Below are 19,558 nucleotides of genomic sequence, written 5' to 3'. Positions count from 1 at the left end.
GAATGAGAAGAACGATATCAGTTAGGAGCATTAGAAGAGGATCAAAATATTGTTGTTCAAATCATGGAAATGAATATGTCATTCTAATTAATCCTTCATTATTTTTTCCTAACCTAAAGATACTATCATTTAATAAGTGGCAATTAAGAAAAGACGCCATAAATGCTTTTTAAAAAATTATTGCTTTACTTATAAAAAGACAAAAATCATATGACCGTTTTGCTTATATTTAAAAATAGATTAATTATATATATTTTTTATTAAAGATAATTATATTTCATACGCCATATCTTGTGATATATAGGTTAATACAATACAAAAAACATGAAATTTTTCTCTAAACGTGATAGGAGGAGGAATGAGAAGAACAACATCAGTCAAGAGAAATAGAAGAGGATTAAATTGTTGCTTAAATCGTTGCAATGAATATGTATGTCATTGTGATTAATCCTTTATTTTTTTTTTCCAAATTTAACAATACTATCACTTAATGAAGGGTCATTAAGAAAAGATATCATAAATGTTCTTTTTTCTAGAAATTATTGTTTTATTTATAAAAAAATAAAAAACCATATGGATGCTTTGCTAATATTTAAAAATGGATGAAATATATATATATATATATATATTATTGGCTAAAATGTATAAAACATATTAAACTTTAACACAATTACATAAAATTTAAATATTTTAAATTAATTTCCCTAACTTCTAATTTTATTTTTCAAAGGCTCCTACCATTAATTTACTTTATTATGCTATTAATAGAGTTTTTCATGTCAAACTAATCAAATACGTATGATATGTGACATAGAAAAAGTATTTTTATGAGCTTTTTAGCACAATTTAAGGATGGGTAAAATTATAATTTTTATTTTTAAGACATATGATGATATTTACATTTTTTTAGCTGAGCAACATTATTCTCATTATTCACTATTTACATAATTTAATAGAAAAACTGTAATTTTATTGTTCTTTACCAATTAAAATAGCATTTTATATTAAATAAATGAAAATAAAAATATCTGAAAGCTTTCATTGATAATAATTATATAAATAAAAATTTATCTTTTAACACAATAAACCTATGCACCATTGATAACAAAAAATGGATAAAACTAATAAAAAATAAATATTTAAAAAATACAAAAGTAAATATTTAAAAAATAATGTAATTTTTATACATTTATTATATTAAAAAATAAAAAATCTGAAAGCTATCATTGATGCTCCCTCTATCCAAAAATGTAAGGTATTTTTAATCGAATCTCACTCCTAATAAAGTAACTACTTATCTTTTAACTAACCCTATCTTTTCATATTTATTTCTATTAAACACCCTAAAAAATAAGTAATATATTCAATAGGAGTACTTAAAAAAATAATGATTATATTTCAAAAGACTCAAAATGTCTTATATTTTTTAATATTCAATTCCTCAAAAAATGCCTTATATTTTTGAATGGAGGAAGTAATAATTATATAAATAAAAAGTTACCCTCTAATACAAAAAGCTATGCACCATTAATAACAAAAAAAATGAATCAAACTGATGCAAAAAGAAATATTTAAAAATAATACAAAAGTAAATATTTAAAAAATAATATATTTTTTATAAATTTATTGCTTGCTTACCTAAAATCTTAGGTAAGCTTCTATATGACTTTTTTTAAACTGGCATGATAAATTTGTTAATGACATAACACGGTTCCTAACAAAAGGAGCCTTTGAAAAACATAATTAAATGTTATGAGGATTAATTTTATACATTTAAAAATGAGAGAGTTTATATTCAACTATCTTAAATTTTAAAACTTTTTTACATATTTTAATCTATTTTTTAAGGATAATTATATTTCGTGTCATATGTCATGATATATTTATTAATACAATACAAGAAACATGAAATTTTCCAATAAAGGTGATCTGAGGAGGAATGAGAAGAACAATATGCAATAGAAGAGGATCAAAACCAAACTGGATCCGATAATTGGACCATTGACTTGGCAACCCAAACAAATCATTTGAGGAGTTAGGTTGGATTAAATTGCTTTGGACTAGCAGTTGAGCCAAGAACTGAATCCATTTCTTAAAATCGAATAGCTCAAAAAATTACTCCTTTTTTGTTTTTAAAAAATGACCCATTTTTTTAATCATTTAATGTTATATTGTATTATATGACTTGTTAAGTTATGATAAATTTAAAATATTTGATTTTATATATTTTTAAGTTAAGTTTCAATTTCCTATTATTTCTTATATTTAGATTATTGTATATATAATTTTTTTAATCTAATTATTATATCACTGATTCGGCTATTGGCTCAACTCAGTTTGATTATGCAAACCGTGAACTGATGGCCTTTCTAGTTCAATATGCTTTGAAAACAATGATTATACCACTCACTAAATCCATATCTTAAATTCATATGACATTAACAAAAACAAAATTTTGCTGATTGGATTATTTACCTTGACCTATTTTTACATGTTTGCAATAGAGGAAATTTGAAAATACTAATTTTTGATGATGAGGATGGAAACTCTACAAACACAACCTTAAAATGTAATCTATATTATTATAGAGTTAATTCTTTATAATTAATTTCAGAGAAACTGTAATTGTTATAAATTTATTGAGTAAATAAAAGTGAGTTATAACACAATAGTGTTCTGTAAATAAAGTCATAATTTGCATCTTTAAAATTCTCTCGTGATAATATAATTGAATTTTGAATAAGATATATCAACATCTAACATGCTTACAAATTGTTTGCATTTCAACTGGTAATAAATTGATGATGATGATGATGATGATATTCATTGATTATTTTACAGGTTCGTCAAAAATAAATTATTTAATATATATACACGCTCTTATACGACCAGCTAGTTACATATAATAACAAAAAGGAAGAAGCAGATAGCTTTGAATAAACAGTTACATACATATGGTGACTTTCCTGGATTTGCGGCATGCTCCTTATAATGTCTTTCAATTGTTTTTTTTTTCTTTTGATAATTAGATTTTATAAAAATGAAAGACATTTTGATATCTCATGGTGATAAAATGATGCAATTTTATTTTTTTTACAATTTTTAAAAGAAGCATTTTTTAAAAAAATTATAACAAAAACCCAAAACTATACATTTTATCACTATATGTATTAAAACATTTTTCATTTTATGCAAAATTAAATAAGATCAAATGAAAGAAAAAACCAATTGAAAAATTAGAACACTACAAGGGGTATTAGAGGGATGAGGCATTAAATAAATTCCATGGCCAACCTCTCCTATGTATACGCTGCCAATCCTAAAAATAAGAAGCACATAAGATTAGTATTTTAAGATCTAGACTGACTTGGACGATCAAACTGATTGGACCTTGAGCACAAACGCTACTCAATTTGACTTGTTAACTCGTTTTAGAGATTGTTGGCCTGTTTTGGACCGTGTGGAACCGAACGGATTTGATGAAACTTGAAATTAACTCAAAACTTAGTGGTTGGATTGTTTTGGACTGTTATGAATTATTATCTTTCGTTTCTTTATGAAGCGAATTTTTTCACTCATTCTTACTTTAGTAATAAAATTTTTTATTCAATTTAAAAATATTACTATCAAATTAATTCTGGGTTTTGTTATACTAAACTTCTGAGTACATAATTTATCAATTGTTGGCATTACATCAATTAAATTATAGAAAAAATAAAAAATTATTTATTTCAAAAGAACAAATTAAGTAAACAGAGTATTTCTAATATTTTATTTCTTTTATATATTTATGTATGCGCATAAATATTACTCCCTTTCTACAAAAAAATAAGCCATTTTTAAACTGAATTTCACCCAGTTACTTGTCTTTATGTTAACCTATATTTTCATATTTATCTCTATTTAATAGGTTGTTTTAATTTAAAATAAATATAAAATAATTTATTTAGGAGTTCTTTTAGAACAAAAAGTAATGATTATACTTTGAAATATTAAAAATATTTTACATTTTTATATATCTAATTCTTAAAAAGTGATTTTCATTTTTTCATTGAAAGAGTATTTTTTATTTAATTATTATATATGTCACTGTTCAACGTCGTCCTATAATTGTTCAACCACGTGAATCATAACTCGTTGGCTTTTCTGATTCATTTTCCGATCCCCTTTTCAAAACATTTATACAAATTCATGACTCACATGAACCTTGATGCATTTCTCATGATGTGATACAAATTAACATACCTATACTACCTGTAACTAGACTCAACTGTATTCAAATTAAACTTTGAAATACATTTACAAACTCAAAAACATAAACTTGATAATCCCTTTAGTTGTTAGAAAGAAATAGACGAACCACATTCATTTTTATGAAGTAAGAAATCATAATTTATGAAATTTTTAAATAGTATAATGATTACTACATTTATGATATATAATATTGAGTTTTGTTATATTTATCATAAAGGAAAATGTTGATTTAATTTATTTTTGTTTTGATTTTTTTAACCCATTTCATTTTCATATTTTTTTTAGCAACCAAGGACCATAATTTTAAACCAAACTCAGCTTGAACCAGTAGTGAAGACTAACATCAATCTATCAGATCAGACACAACACACAGCCTCTCCGAAATCTACACACACACACACAGACACACACACACAGACGGCTCAAGCTTGAGGGTCTCTAGGTCTAGGGTTTGCAGAAGCATCACCACCGTTGAAATTATTAGTTTGATCATTAGGGTGGTGGTGGTGATGATGATCATCGAAGACCCATAGGTCGTCGATGACCCAATCGTTGATCTCCTGATAGTATTCCCACTCACGCCATGTCTCTCCACCTTCCTGCTTCCATTCTCCCCAACCTCCTTCACGCACATTGTCGTACCCTCCCATGAACTCCGTCGCCGTCATCTCCATCTCCTTTATGTCCTCTAATTCCCACACATCACCGTCGATGACGACAGCGCCGGCGCCGTCGATGTTGTCATTCTGTCCACCAACCTCTGCATTAATAATCGCCATTTCTTCTGCTGCTGCTGCAGCATTATTATCTTCTGCGTTATTCATCACCACCTTGTTGTTCTCTTCTTGCTCAAGCTTAGCCTGCACGTCATCCATATTTTCAGAGCTCAAAGAAGAAGGAGAAGATGATGAAGAAGGTGAGATTTAATTTCTTTGGTGAAGTGATGGGAGTGTGAGGGTGGGAAACTGTTAATATATATACGCGCACACACATTGCGCACCTTGTGACTTGTGAGGTTACGTGCAAGTTCTCACTTCACTTTTTTTTTTTTTCCCGGGGGATGGACCAGTTTTTTCTTTACGATTTTCTCGGGAAAATTTTACTCCACGCGATACAACGAGATCGATGTGGGCCTGTGGGTCTTCTCTTCTCGTTATTTGGATCTGTCAAACTCGAAGGAACGAGAACGTGAAGAGAAGATATACTGTATATATCGAGAGACGAAGAGAAATAGAGAAGGGAAGATGATGATTAGATCATGACTTAACGTGGAATTTGCTTGATGGAAACGATCACGTAGGGACATGAACGGTGGGGCCCACGAACCGACTGAGAGAGTTCAGTTTAAATTGAGTTACAAATGTAGATGGATTTGGAAGTGCTTTGTGCCGACTAGGATATATAAGACATTTTTTTATAAATTTTGTTCTAGAAGTGAGTAACTTTTATAACTATTTTCTTAACTATAATCTTATTTTATTTATCATTTTTTATAAAAAATGATGTATAAGAATTTCAATTAGGTAGGCTAAAATATATATTTAATTAATTCTTTAACTTTATATAAAGTTTCATTTTGATTCTTTAATTTTGTATAATATTTTTAAATTTTTTAATCCTAACATTGTTAGTTCCACAGCAATAATTTAAACATTAAATTTTTAAATATTAACAAAATATTCTTAACATGTTTGACATGTTAAGTTTAATTTTTTTAAAATAACAATGATTGATATAAAAAATAGTCATTTGAAACTAAGTGTGTATTTGGATTAAAAAATTTACAACTAAGTTTAAAATTCAATTGAAGTTAGCAAATTGAGTTTGGAGAAAAAATCAGTGAATATAATGTAATTTATGTTTGAATTTTTTTTAGAAATTAGTTAGATAAACTAAAATTTGTTTGGATGATTTAATTTAAAAGTCAATTGAAATGTTTAAGGGTAAAAATAAGTGTGAATTTTTTTGTATATATTTTTTGACTAATTTATAACTAAAAAAATATTAAACTTAAAATTACAATTAATAAATAAAAAATCTTAAATATTCAAGATAGAAGAGAAGGGAGAGAAAACATAAGCCAATAGATCAACATAGAAGCTAAAGTGAATGCAAAAGCTAGAAATCTTGGCTAGGGTAAAAAAGCTCAAACCCTAAATGAAGTTGAAATTTTTTTTATAATTCAAACAAATTTTTTAAAGCTTTTCTCATCCTAACCTCAGTTGGACCTTCCTAACTAAGTTACAAAGTAATCCAAACATGCTCTTAACAGTGTTAAGTTACATGACTAAAAATGTACTTTTTAAAATTATATGATCAAATTGAAACTATATAAAATTTAAATGACTAAAGTAAACTTCAACCTTTCAATTATTATTATCAAAATATTTATATAGGTCATTTAATGAGGATATAATTTAAAAATACAGTATAATTTTTCTAAAAGATTAAGATTTTAAACTTTTATCTAATTTTTTTAAGAACCGAATAATTACCAGTTTTTTATATTGTGATCTAGAAGAAGAATGTACCCCACAAGAAGAGAAGTGTTCAAACATATAGTATTCTATATTGTGCATGCAAACACACACAGAGGTTAACGATCATGCTTGTCTTGCTTTTCCTTCTTTTAAGGACTGTTACGTTGTTTGGATACGATTACATGGGCTAGATGTTTAATGATTGTTCTACGAGCGTTTTATAGATACTTTCACTTTTTGCAGGTAACTGTATGTATTATATAGTATTGTACGCTTTTGTTTTACTGATGAAAATATTAACTATTAATTATTATTTTTTTAATCAAGTCATTTCTAAATCACATTTTTTAGGTTTTTTTTTTGGACTACAATGTCAATATTCATGTGTGAAAAGAATACACACACACACACGAGGACAAATCAGCATTAATCAAGAGATTACTATAGGAGTGTTGAAAAGTCTAACGGTGGTGTCAGATTGATAAGCCAACCAATGAATGCACGTATATGTATTTCATTATTAAGGGGTTAATATCCTAAATTTGAAAGCATTTTTCGCCGTAGAATAAATCAAGTGACAATGGATGCGTGTGACTTTAATTCATAAGTGATTATATGAATTAATGTGGCAATGAATTTTATAGGTTTTCTCATTCAACTCTGCTTTCTTTCTTTTTGACAAATTATTGGGATACGTTCAGCATATATAATACTCTCTTTGGACAAAATTTTTTAGAAAACTTGTCTGGTCTGTAATAAAGGGCTTTAGTTAGTTTTTATAACTATTTTTCAAATCATATCTCAATTTCATTTATTATTGCTATTTTTGAAAATAAATAATGCGTTGGAATCTTTATTAAAGCATATGCAAAATATATATTTAACGAGGGTATATAATTGAAAAGATATATAATATAATTTTTTTTTAAGAAAGCAATGTTTTATCTAACTTTGTTGGTAACTATAAACTAGTTAAAATATCTTGGAAAAGGGAATGAACATATTCATGCCAATCACGTTAGAATGAAAACCAATTAATATATTTTTTTTCAATGAATAAGTATAATATAGATAGTGATTGTGTTTGCATGTGAAAGAGAAACAATTTAAAAGCGACAGACAGCAAATAATTACATAACTCAACTGATAAGGAATTATGTTAATTTAATTAATGGTATTGAGTGTACATTTTAAATATACAGCTGTATTAAATATTTATTGAAAGAATTTTGTTACCAATATAATTTTATTTGACTTGATCTATAAATAATGAATAATTTTATTTAAAGAAAGAAAGAAAGTGACAGACAAAAAAAACAACGTATTCTCACAAGAAAATAGACCACAGAAAATGAAAGCACAAAAATTACCCTTAAAAAGGTGGGCCTACAAGCCCACTCTTGGACGAAAAAAAAAAAACAGAGAAAGAGAGAGGCAGAAGACAACAATGTGACCAATTTCATGTATTAACCCTACTTGAAGTTTGAAAACCATCCTCTGCCATTTATTAATGCCTACTTTTCAGAATTAATATCCACAAACTCTGAACGAAACAAATATGGCCCTTACAAATTAAAAATCTCAACACAAAATGTTAATAGCTATAAAAAAAAAAATCACTATCAACTTCCACCCCAAAGAATTTAATTACACTAAATCAATAGCCACCAAGTTCCAAATCATTGTACAATTATAAAAATACCCTTACATTTTTTTTTTACAAAATGTATATAATTCATTTACTATTATCGCTGGAGCTCCAATGAATGGAACCCAAAACCATATGGATCCCAAACAATTTAATAACCATTAGGTTGCTTATGCATATCAATATAATAGTACAAAATGTTATACTCTTTCCGTTCAAAAATACAATATATTTTTAATTAAATTTTACCCTTCAATAAAATGGTTACTTATTTTTTAATTAATCCTATATTTTTATATTTACTCCTATTCAACACCCTACAATAAATATAAATCACTATCAATATGGGCATTTTTGGAGAAAAGGCAATGATTACATTTTAAAAGATTAAAAATTTCTTACATTTTTAAACATTCAACTCCTTAAAAAATGTCTTATATTTTTAAATGGAGGGAGTATATATTTAATAACTTGTGTCGGCATGAGGAGAGGAAAATAGTAATTTAGCAAAAGAAAATTACAACTCAGGTGTAAGAAAATAACAACTTCAATTAAGCAAAAAAAATGGATATGTAAAAATAATAATTTAATAAAGAAAAATCACAACTTGAATTTGTAAAAATAATAACTTAGAGAAGACAATAACAACTTGAATGTTAGAAAATAATAATTTAAATTTAAAGAAATAATAACTTGGAATAGGAGAATGACAGCTTGACAAAGGAAGGAGATATTATTAAAATAAAAATAATATTTTTTGATTATTTATAGGTGATGCCTAGAGCAACAGTATGATAATTACCCAATAGTTAGTCAAAGAGGTTGGTCAAAATAGTATTTTGTTTTTATCTGGACGGTATATATATCTGAAAAAATTTTAACATAATATTTTTATTAAATACAGGAAAAAAATTTGAAAAATTTCAAAAATATAATATATTTTTAGGTTAAATTTTTAAAAATATAAAATATTTTTAATTTTTAATTTTTTAATTAATAAGTTTTTTAAAAAAATTTTAATAAATAAATCACTCAATTACATTTACCTTTAACTAAGACACTCTATCAAATGAAAAAATTAAAAAAATAATATTTTAAATTTAATTAATTAACTTATTGAAAAATATGATTCAATTAAAAATATTTTATATTTTTTAAATTTTTTAAGGAAGGCTGTAAAAGCTGCCAAGTTATAAATTTTAGGAAGAATTTCATTAAAAGTCTTTAAGTGTGACATTATTTTTATTAATTCCTGAAAAATTTTAAAATTTCATTACAAGACTCGAATGACTAAAATGAAATAAATTTTCTTGATTAAAAAAACCTTCAATTATGATAAAATTAGTAAAATAATAAATTGAGTTATAGTTTTAATAAGTAACATTATTAAAATAATAAATTAAATTATAATTTTTAAAAATAATATTAATAAAATAACAAGTTAAGTTATGATTTTTACAATTAACACTGCTATAATAACAAGTTAAATTATAATTTTTAAAAGTAATATTATTAAACTAAAAAGTCTTGTTGTAATTTTGACAAGTATTATTATAATAATAATAATAAGAAATGTTTATTTTAATAACATTACTTATAAAGCTTGTAACTTGACTTGTAGTTTCAGTAATTTTACTTATAAAAATCATAATTTGACTTATTATTTTAATAATATTAATTATAATTAAAAGGTATTTTAATCATTTAATTAAGAGAATTTATTTCAATTCATCTCTCTGGGCTTTCAGTGCAATTTTAAAATTTTTTAAGTTTTAATTGAAATAATGTCACATTCAAAGGCCTTTAATGAAATTTCTCTTAAATTTTGTATTCTTAACGATATGTTGCTATATAACCCATCTAGCCCATAATAATTTGATAAATTATTAAATGGATCCAGCACATCATTCATGATTTATCTAATAGAAACAAAACACTCAGATGCTGTTAAATATAAATTGATTATAGTATTAATGATAATAGAGATAGAAACGATAAGGAATTAAATAGACATTATTTTATAAAAATAAAAGGAAAAATCACATATAAATCCTATGAAGCAGGCTTATTTATAAATACTGTAAAATATAAAAACCATAACTAAGTCTCTTGAAGCTTGAATGCAATTTAAAATTAGAATAAAAAGATAATAATATCCCTGTTAAACATATATACATTACATCAGTTAAATAGTTTACAACTATAACTTTAATTTTTTACAAATATAACTTCATATGTTCAATAGTTAATTAAACTTATCAGTTTAACTATTAAACATGTGAAGTTACAGTTATAAAAAATTAAAATTAAAATTGTAAATTGTCGATGAAGTAGCTGCAAATAATTAATATTAAATTTTGTTAGTAACACATGATTGTTTAACTATTGAGTATGTGAAATTATAATTGTAAAAATTTAAAATTATAATTGTAAAGTGTTAATAAAGTAATTATAAATTAACTATTTGACTAATGTGATATATGTTTAATATAAATATTATTTTCTTGGCAATTTAATTTTAAATTATACTTAATTGTGATTTTTGAATTTTACTGAACTTATTTGTAAATAAATCTTTTTTATAGAACTTATATATAATTTTTTAAAATAAGATCATTGAAAATAATTATACATTATATTTTATTTGATTAAATTTATATAATTTTATTAAATAAATCATAAATAACATGGTGTACTAAATCTTTTAAGAATTTCTCCAACAATTTTATACAAAAATATAAATTTTGTTGAAAGCTACAACAAACTCATTTTGTACGAGCATATCTGAATGGCGAAAAGTCTGAACTCGGCTGATAGAGATAGCGTTGCATTTGAGCGAGAGTGACAGCATCAAATCAAATGAGTACACGTGTTCTCTCACATGTGACTTACCACTCCTATCCTATTGTCGTTCTTCCTCCTTTGAGTCTTCCAGCCACTGGCAATACAATCCAAAGTCCAAACCCACAGCGCGAAAGGGTTTTCACACGACAATCAAATCTTAGCTTCCTTAATTATATATATATATATACATACATGTGTGTGCGTGTGAATAAGTTTTAGCTGAAATTATGGTCCACTCACATCGGACGCTATCTTCCTCCAGCTCATTTCTTTGCCTCGGTCAGATTCCCCTGATCCCTCGGATTTTTATCTCTCTCTCTCTTCCGGTCATTCTCGCTTGCAAGAAACTAATAATCAAAGCCACATGGATTTGAAGCCCTCAAAGCTATACAGGCGCCACTACGCCCCACTTTCTCATGGTAATGTTATTATTATTATTATTATTATTATTATAAGCCAAAAAAGCAAAACACGCAAGAATTTCTACTTTTGAATATTCTGTTCCCATCGATTGCATTAGTCTTCCTGGAAACCGCGCAAAATTTTTCCACATTGTTCCTTTTTTCTTCTCTTTGTTTGGTTCTGTTCCGCGGATTTCAGTGCTTGGATGGCTTGTAGTATTCAGGGCTAGTGTTTCTTTTCGAAGTCGGAGGAAACGGCTAAAAGAATTGGCGTCGAGAATGAGGTTTCCTGGAGTTGACGATGAATTGCAGAGGATTTTAGATGCTAACATGGATGAAGTTCCCGCCAGGAGGCGCGCTCGTGAAGCCTTCAAGCATTTTCAGCTTGGGATTGACCATATGCTGTTTAAGGTATGGTGTTCGATGAATTTATTTATAGTAACTTGTTTTGAATTCAGGGATACAGTATCTCTCAGAAAAATGATTGGTATATTTTGTTTTTGTATGTGAATCATATAATCAGTTTTGTGTGTTTGTATGTGTTTTGGGATTTAAAATTTGTTCTCTCTTAATTTTCCTTTCTTGGGGTTGCTATGGATTCTTTCTATTTCCAGGTAGGCCGAATACAACCGACAATAAATCTCTTTTTTTGGGGTTCTTTTCAACCTAGCTTTTCTTTAGTTCTGAGGACATTAATGATATCATATATGGTGGTTGAAATCTTTAAATTTTTTTTCCTGGTCATTATGGTTTGGGGTATAGAGGAAAGAGTATATGCTCCAACGTTGGTTGATGCATTTAAGACTTTAATTTTAGCATCCGTCTTGGAGGAGTCAAATATCGGTGGTGTGACATACAAAATAATCTTATCAATCCAGTTAACCAAAATCCAATCTTCTATAATCACACAGTCATTCATACTTGACGAAATAACAAGTGTAACTGTGTATGAGATTCTCTTCTCCTTTTTATACCAATTCTCTGATTTTTTGGGCCTCTCTCTCGATGCACTGGTGTAAAAAAAAAAAAAATCTCTTTTAATGTGCTATAATCACTTTTATGATCGTAGATAATCCTGATTATAGACTAAACCTTTGGGTAGTTGAAATCTTGGTTTTGGTTCTACATAAACTGCTTTAAGATTTTAAGTCTCCTATTGAAATCTTTAGTCTTGTACCTTGGAGACACTTGGTCTCCCTCTCCCTGTAAAATGAGCACAGTAACGTTAAATTTGCAATCTGATTTCTGAGATTTTTTTTTATTTCTCCTCTCCATGAACCTTCAAATCCATCAATTACAGGTATTAACAATTTAACAATTTATCTCATATTCCTTAAGCATTAGAGAAGCTTGATGTTGTTAAAATGTTAGTGCTTATTCCTTTGTGCTTGATTGTGTTATGCAGACTCCTTGCGATGGACTGAAAATGAAGGAGGTAAGAAGTCTATAAACTGAAGCACTTGCAATGTTATTACTCAGGAGTCTACTTGATATGCAACTTGTAACTTCAATGCCTCCTTGGCATTATCCACTCTCGCATCCCTATGTCGGCTTCATTTTCAATATTGTCATGCATTTCTTCGTTTGTCATATGTAATCTATTCAAATTTGGCCGAGTTGAATTCTGAATTTCAGATGAAAATTTTTGTTTGTCAAAATATAAATTGCAGAAGAGAGAATAAATACTTTCCCTTACATCATCCCTCTGTCTCAATTCTGCCATGATTACAGTCATATGAGGTGAACTCAAGGGGTATTGAAATATTTACCAAAAGCTGGCTTCCTGAAACTTCTAAGCCCAAAGCAGCAGTGTTTTACTGTCATGGCTATGCAGACACTTGCACTTTCTTCTTTGAAGGCACGTGGCTGGTATTAAGAACTCAGTTACAAGTAATTTGATATAGTTTCATTGTTGATTACACCAACTTTGTTTTATCATGGATATATCTTCAGGAATAGCTAGAAAGCTGGTATCTTCTGGATATGGAGTTTTTGCCATGGATTATCCAGGATTTGGTCTTTCAGAAGGCCTCCATTGCTATATTCCAAGTTTTGATACTCTCGTCGATGATGTGATTGAGCATTATTCCAAAGTTAAAGGTACTTGAACCGCCATGAAACCTGTCTTAGTGCCTATCAGCATGAATTTTGTACGAGAAAAGTTTTTGAATTGCATGAATTTGATCAAGAGGGGATAACCGAACCTGTGGCAGTGGAGGCATCACTAAGGCTAAATAAATTTCAATAAGAGCTAGATAAACCTTAAAAAAAAAAAAAAAAAGAGGACCCCTTCTCTTTCTCAGCATGGGCAAGGAGATTGTGTCATGTTGTACTGTGCACATTGGACAAAGAGTTAAGGGACCTTGTGCTAATGAATATCTTTCTTGGATTGTGTAACTCTTTCTTCACCGTTTTCCTTGTGAAAGTGGTCTATGTGAAGCAATAATGAGAAGTAAATGTTGGTATTACTGGAAATATAATATTAAGACTTGAGAACAAACAAGGACATGTGTTGATTGCTGGAAACCCTTTGTTAAGTAAATACTAAAAAGTGACATTATGTATTCAAAGAAAGGCCTGACTCAAATTTGTTGTAATATGCTTCCTAGGCTTGCGATTAGAACTGTTGCTTTATCAAGGAAAGCATTCTTGCATGTAAACAACACAATTTCATTCATTACATTGCAATTTGCAGTCAGCCAATTAGAACTGTGGATTTACCAAGGAAGGCGTGTTTTTCATGTAAACAACAAAATTTCTTAAAATTGTATATTGCAAACAGCAATGTTGAGGCCTGAGGGACATAAGATACTGTTGATTTTAATATCCGTGCTAACATTTTTACTGGTTTAATGACAGAAAACCCAGAGATCCGATCTCTTCCATGCTTCCTCTTTGGACAGTCTATGGGTGGAGCTGTTGTCTTGAAGATGCACCTAAAACAACCCAAGGCATGGGATGGTGCCATTCTTGTTGCGCCTATGTGTAAAGTATATATCCTAAACCTGAACCAGCCTAAGAGTATGTTTGAATTGGCCTAAGAGTATGTTTGAATTGAAGAGAATAAAAGAGAAGGGAAGTGAACTTTTAATTCGTATATCTAATGGAGACTTGGTAGTATGGGAAATTAAGTCCCATATTGAGTAGCATGGGATGCTCAATGGGGTATCTAAGTGGGTTTGTTCTCCCAACTTAACAGCCTTTTGGAGTAGGGTTCCCTATCTCACTAAGATACCTATCAATTGGTATTAGAGTTTAGTTGTTGATAGTTTCGAAGAGGGATACATATGGAAGGCTTTCCATTGGAGGGCAAATTGATGGGGACTTGGTAGTATGGGATATCAAGTCTCACATTGAGTGATATGGGATGCTTAAGAGGATATTTAAGTGGGTTGGTTCTCTCATTTTAATAGCTAGCTTTTGGGGTAGAATCCCCAATCCCACTTAGGCACTTATCAACATCTAATTTGATTTAGATTTAACGCTAAACAGTTTTGTCTTCACCTCTCTTCTATTATCCTCAATTCAAACATATGCTAAGAGTCTTATCCTAAATTCAAATATAACCCAAGAGTTGTGGCATATGTTTCTTTGATCTCCTTTTGAATCTCAAGCTCTATGTAGATTGCAGATGACATGACTCCGCCATGGTTACTCACTCAGATCTTGATTGGTGTGGCCAACGTGCTTCCAAAGCAGAAGTTGGTTCCACAGAAAGACTTAGCTGAGGCTGCATTCAGAGAATTAAAGAAGAGGGAACTGGTTTGTCTTTTTATTTTTTCATTTTTAAACATACCTGAGTTGCATTTCTGTCCTACAATTTCTGCATTACATTGACTTGAAGGTGTCATGGCTTTTTCCTCTTCCAGCTCTTTTCTTTCAGATCAAGGTCTTTCTTTTCCTAGAAATCTGTGCTTGACATTTTTCTTTTTGTCTCTTTGCAGACAGCCTATAATGTTATTGCTTACAAGGATAATCCTCGCTTAATGACTGCTTTAGAAATGCTTAGAACAACCCAAGAAATAGAACGACGATTGAAAGAAGTACGCTGATTTCTGATCTAGATTATATCTCTTTTTCTTTAAAAAAATAAACGATAAACTACACCTTAATTAGCAGTGAACAATCTGCTCCCTAAATTAGGAGATACTTCAAATACAATTTGCATTAAAGATCCATTTTTTCTTGTCTCAGTACTGTTTCTGGACAATTTATCTTTCAACCGCTTCTGCAATTGTTTATCTGTTGAACTGCGGATGTTGTTAGAAGATTCCCATGGGCAGAATCAAAATGGTCAATAGTCATTCCACGACAGCAACGGTGTAGTAAATTAACTAAATTAACAAGCTTTTTAGTTGGGAACCATTGTTTTTTCGGGGGTTGATCTTATTTCCCTAGAACCCTTAATTGGAACATAAATAATATCTCCTCCAAGAGGATTCAGTCCTACAAGAATAGAGCAATAAAATTCAATAGCCTAACATGTATTGGTTGTGATTGGCAGGTTTCACTACCATTGTTAATCCTTCATGGGGAGGCTGATACTGTAACAGATCCTTCTGTAAGCAAACTGTTGCACAGGAAAGCAAGCAGTTCTGAGAAGAAGCTTAAACTTTACGATCATGCTTACCATTCCCTTCTTGAGGGTGAGCCTGATGAAGTAATTCTTGAAGTTTTCAAAGATATCATCGCTTGGCTTGATGATTACAGCTCAAAGCACAACTCATCTTCCTCTTGATGAAGACTTTTGATCTGTATATCGTCGGTGAAGATTATTCAGATTGCTTTGATGGCAATTCAAAGTGAAAGCTCTTATCGTTCCTTCAATAAAAAGAGATGAGGCATCAAATGTGGAAGTTACATTTATTTATGTAATTTGTTTAAGTCATTCATTAGATCATGTTTATAGATTAGTTCATGTTTGCATCTTTCAAGAATAGAAGATGGAATTTTAGGCAAGAAAATCAGGGCTTGTGTGGTTCCTGTTCTCATTAATATTATTTTTTAAAAAAACTGTTTTGTAATGCAATTTTTAAAAGAAAATAAAATAAAAATTCGTTTTGCTATGTTAACTTTAAAAAAAATTTTAGGATTAAAAAATAGACAGATAGTAATGGCTATAGACGGTTAATTATTATAATTTATGATAAAAATTAGTTAAGATAACTGTGATTTTTAATAATCAAATATAATATATTTTGAAAATAAGAAAAATGAAATTAAAACAACTTAAAATTGTTTTTATCTTTTTTGTTTTTAAAAATAAAAAATAAAAATAGTTTTAAAAATAATTAAATTGAAAATACTTCTCCAAACAAATTTTTAAATTTTTTATTTCCAAAAAATTAAAATAATTTTTAAAAATAGTAAACAAACAGGCCTTTAGTCAAGTCTTGGATAAATGATATGATAATGAATAAAATGATATTATTTTTAATGGGGATTATTAAATTGATTTTTATAAAATTAGGAGATCAAACATGTTTTTTTAGCATTATGTTAATGCAAATTAAAGAATGGAAGTCTTTGAGTGAGAAAAAAGCTATGAAAAACAAAATTTGTATATTGTGTTCAATATTATCGGAAAGCATTTGCTAGGTTTTACAATGAACAAGACATGCTACATCAAATAGTAACATTGAAGTGACGTGTTAAGTGTTGTTGAAGTTCAAATCCTCCTAATGTAACCTGAAGCAAAAAAAATTGAAGAAAAAAAAATTAAAAATAGAATCTTCTCATAAAACAAACAAGTCACCTGGGACTTTAAAATAATTATTAATTATTCCAATTCATGTTTTTTTTTGTCATTTTTCTATTTGAGTGAGATTTATTTATCATTCTCATTATTCAAATGTTATAATATATGTGTGTGTAAGTATGTATATATATTCCTACCATCTTCTAATATTACACTACCTACAGTCATTCCTATTAATCTTGTTTTTGAATCCCTAACATACTTGTTTTTCCCATCGTAGTCAAGCAAAACCATAGCTCAAGCATTTTCTTCATCTTTGTGCAACTAATATATATATATATATATATATAATAGTGTATCAAAAAGTGATAATATAATATAATATTCATCTAGTTTACTTAGAAAAAATGCTGACAATGAGATCCACTAAAAAGAAAGGAAAAAAAAAGTTATATAGACTAAAAAATTTCAACGATAAAATAGAATTAGTATTGTAATATTGTATATGCACGGTTCTTATATCAAACTATTATATATTTATGCCAACTCATTTCATCTCAATCATCCAAACAGGATTTGGAAAAAAAAAAAAAGAACTTACAATGATTAAAGATGTCTCAAGAATTCACTTTTTAAAAAAAAAAATTCTCCAAAACAATAATGTAAAATTTCTAATCATTTTATCCCATTTGATTCCTTTCATTTAATCCTATTTCATTCCTTTCATTTTGCTAGCTAGCAGAAGACTTTTTATTTGTTATATTAATTAGTAACGCACCCATACATCTTATACTATAGTTTTTATAAATAAATGTTAATTTTTTTTTAGCAAACACCTCCTCCATATCATCTTATACATAGTAAGGCTATGTAATTAACTAATTATCATCTTTAATATTAAAATGCAAATTAGAATTAAGCATATGGTTGGTAAAAATTAAATGCAAACGGTGTGAATGGATACAATGAGAAACAGGTTAATAAAAATTTATAATTAATTATATTAAATTATTGAAAACTTTTCTATCAACAACATTAGAGGTTCTATCTGCGAACCAAGCACCATCATCAATAACTAATATTTTTAAACCTTCCCTACTTCAAACACAAGAAACAACAATGCATAAGTGGTTGTAAATACAAATAGGATATGGCAAGTACAAATCAACATGGCATATGCTCTTATTAATGATTATTGCAAAGGCCAGCATAATAGAAATCTGCCTCCTCACAGTAAATGGTAACATGAAATCAAATGGACACATAGCAAGACGCGTTATATAAACTTTTATACTTGTAGTTGACCCAAACATTTTTAAGCCTTAATAACATGTTTTCTAGTTTGTATAACTATGAGACATGTACCGTTGCTTAATCTCATAAATTTATCACTATTCCACATTAAAAATAATTGGGGCACCAACTTTCAACCTTATTTCATAATTTGGTAGGCCTATCATTGTAATTGAATTTAAAAAATCTATAAAGTGCAAATCATTACGTAAATTCATGTCGTCATCATTATTCACAACACTTTCATAACTTGAGCCTACAACTTCTTCTGCAAGGAGTGGGGACAATATGTTAACCTTATTAAAAAATTATTTTAATATCCTTAAAATAAAATATATTACTTTTCCCTTTATTTTAACTTAATTATAAATATTTTTTATGTCTAAAATATATATAAATTTCTCTTAAAATTAATAGTTAAGAGTTACAAAATACAAACATGCCTTCTATTTTTAAATTTTTATTTTCACCCATCCAATCATCAATGTATAAAGTAGATATTTGTCTTTAAAATACATAAAGTAGATATTTTTAAAAATATAAGATATTTTTAACCGAATCTCATTCTAATGAAGTAGATATTTGTCTTCAAAATAGCACTACTTTTTCACATTTACTATTTAATTGAGTGTTTCACTCTAAAATAGATATAAAATGAGACTAAAACTTAAGTTTTAAAAATAAAGAAGAAGTCTTTATAACTTTAACAAAACAAAATGGATGTCAATGTATTTTACTCTATAATTTATTAACTTTTGAAAATTAATAAACTAAAATCCATGTGAAAATTAATAAATTAAAATCCTCTTCTGTATCTCCACAGTCAACAAATATGAGACAAAAGTTTTAATGGAATGATACTTATAAGGAACGATTTCTATTTTGTAATGTACTACTCTTTTATACATACATACATACATACATATATATAACAATAGCA

At 28.1% G+C, this 19,558-nt stretch overlaps 1 protein-coding gene across 3 annotated transcripts; it reads left to right on the top strand.

Annotated features, from left to right (window-relative positions):
* Nucleotides 1-11,393: 11,393 nt before the first annotated feature.
* On the top strand, nucleotides 11,394-16,622 carry LOC129290654 (caffeoylshikimate esterase-like). Of its 3 annotated transcripts, XR_008588493.1 has the most exons (10): nucleotides 11,394-11,645; nucleotides 11,845-12,038; nucleotides 13,033-13,062; nucleotides 13,359-13,485; nucleotides 13,581-13,727; nucleotides 14,487-14,617; nucleotides 15,252-15,389; nucleotides 15,572-15,670; nucleotides 15,822-15,947; nucleotides 16,132-16,264. XR_008588493.1 is itself a non-coding variant. In XM_054927510.1 (9 exons), exons 1-9 carry the CDS (start codon nucleotides 11,591-11,593, stop codon nucleotides 16,363-16,365), a joined length of 1,155 nt encoding a protein of 384 aa, XP_054783485.1. In that variant the 5' UTR covers nucleotides 11,408-11,590; the 3' UTR covers nucleotides 16,366-16,622. The 3 variants fall into 3 exon arrangements, 2 of the variants coding, with proteins under 2 accessions (XP_054783494.1, XP_054783485.1); XM_054927510.1 differs by lacking the exon at nucleotides 15,822-15,947 and having other exon boundaries at nucleotides 11,408-11,645; nucleotides 16,132-16,622; XM_054927519.1 differs by lacking the exons at nucleotides 15,572-15,670; nucleotides 15,822-15,947 and having other exon boundaries at nucleotides 16,132-16,622.
* Nucleotides 16,623-19,558: the final 2,936 nt, after the last annotated feature.

Source organism: Prosopis cineraria, unplaced genomic scaffold (assembly GCF_029017545.1).
Source record: "Prosopis cineraria cultivar Desert tree isolate PC_DT_omini unplaced genomic scaffold, ASM2901754v1 PC1, whole genome shotgun sequence".
NCBI classification, from domain to species: Eukaryota; Viridiplantae; Streptophyta; class Magnoliopsida; order Fabales; family Fabaceae; genus Prosopis; species Prosopis cineraria.
The sequence above is the reverse complement of the archived record's forward strand: the minus strand, read 5'-3'. Positions and strand labels throughout refer to the sequence as shown.

What these genes read in the sequence shown, in the direction of transcription:
- LOC129290654 (XM_054927510.1), top strand. Translation starts at nt 11,591, where the DNA reads ATGGATTTGAAGCCCTCAAAGCTATACAGGCGCCACTACGCCCCACTT. An exon ending in TTGCACTTTCTTCTTTGAAG is followed by an intron (nt 13,486 to 13,580) that starts GCACGTGGCTGG and finishes ATATATCTTCAG; the next exon opens with GAATAGCTAGAAAGCTGGTA. An exon ending in TTGTTGCGCCTATGTGTAAA is followed by an intron (nt 14,618 to 15,251) that starts GTATATATCCTA and finishes AGCTCTATGTAG; the next exon opens with ATTGCAGATGACATGACTCC.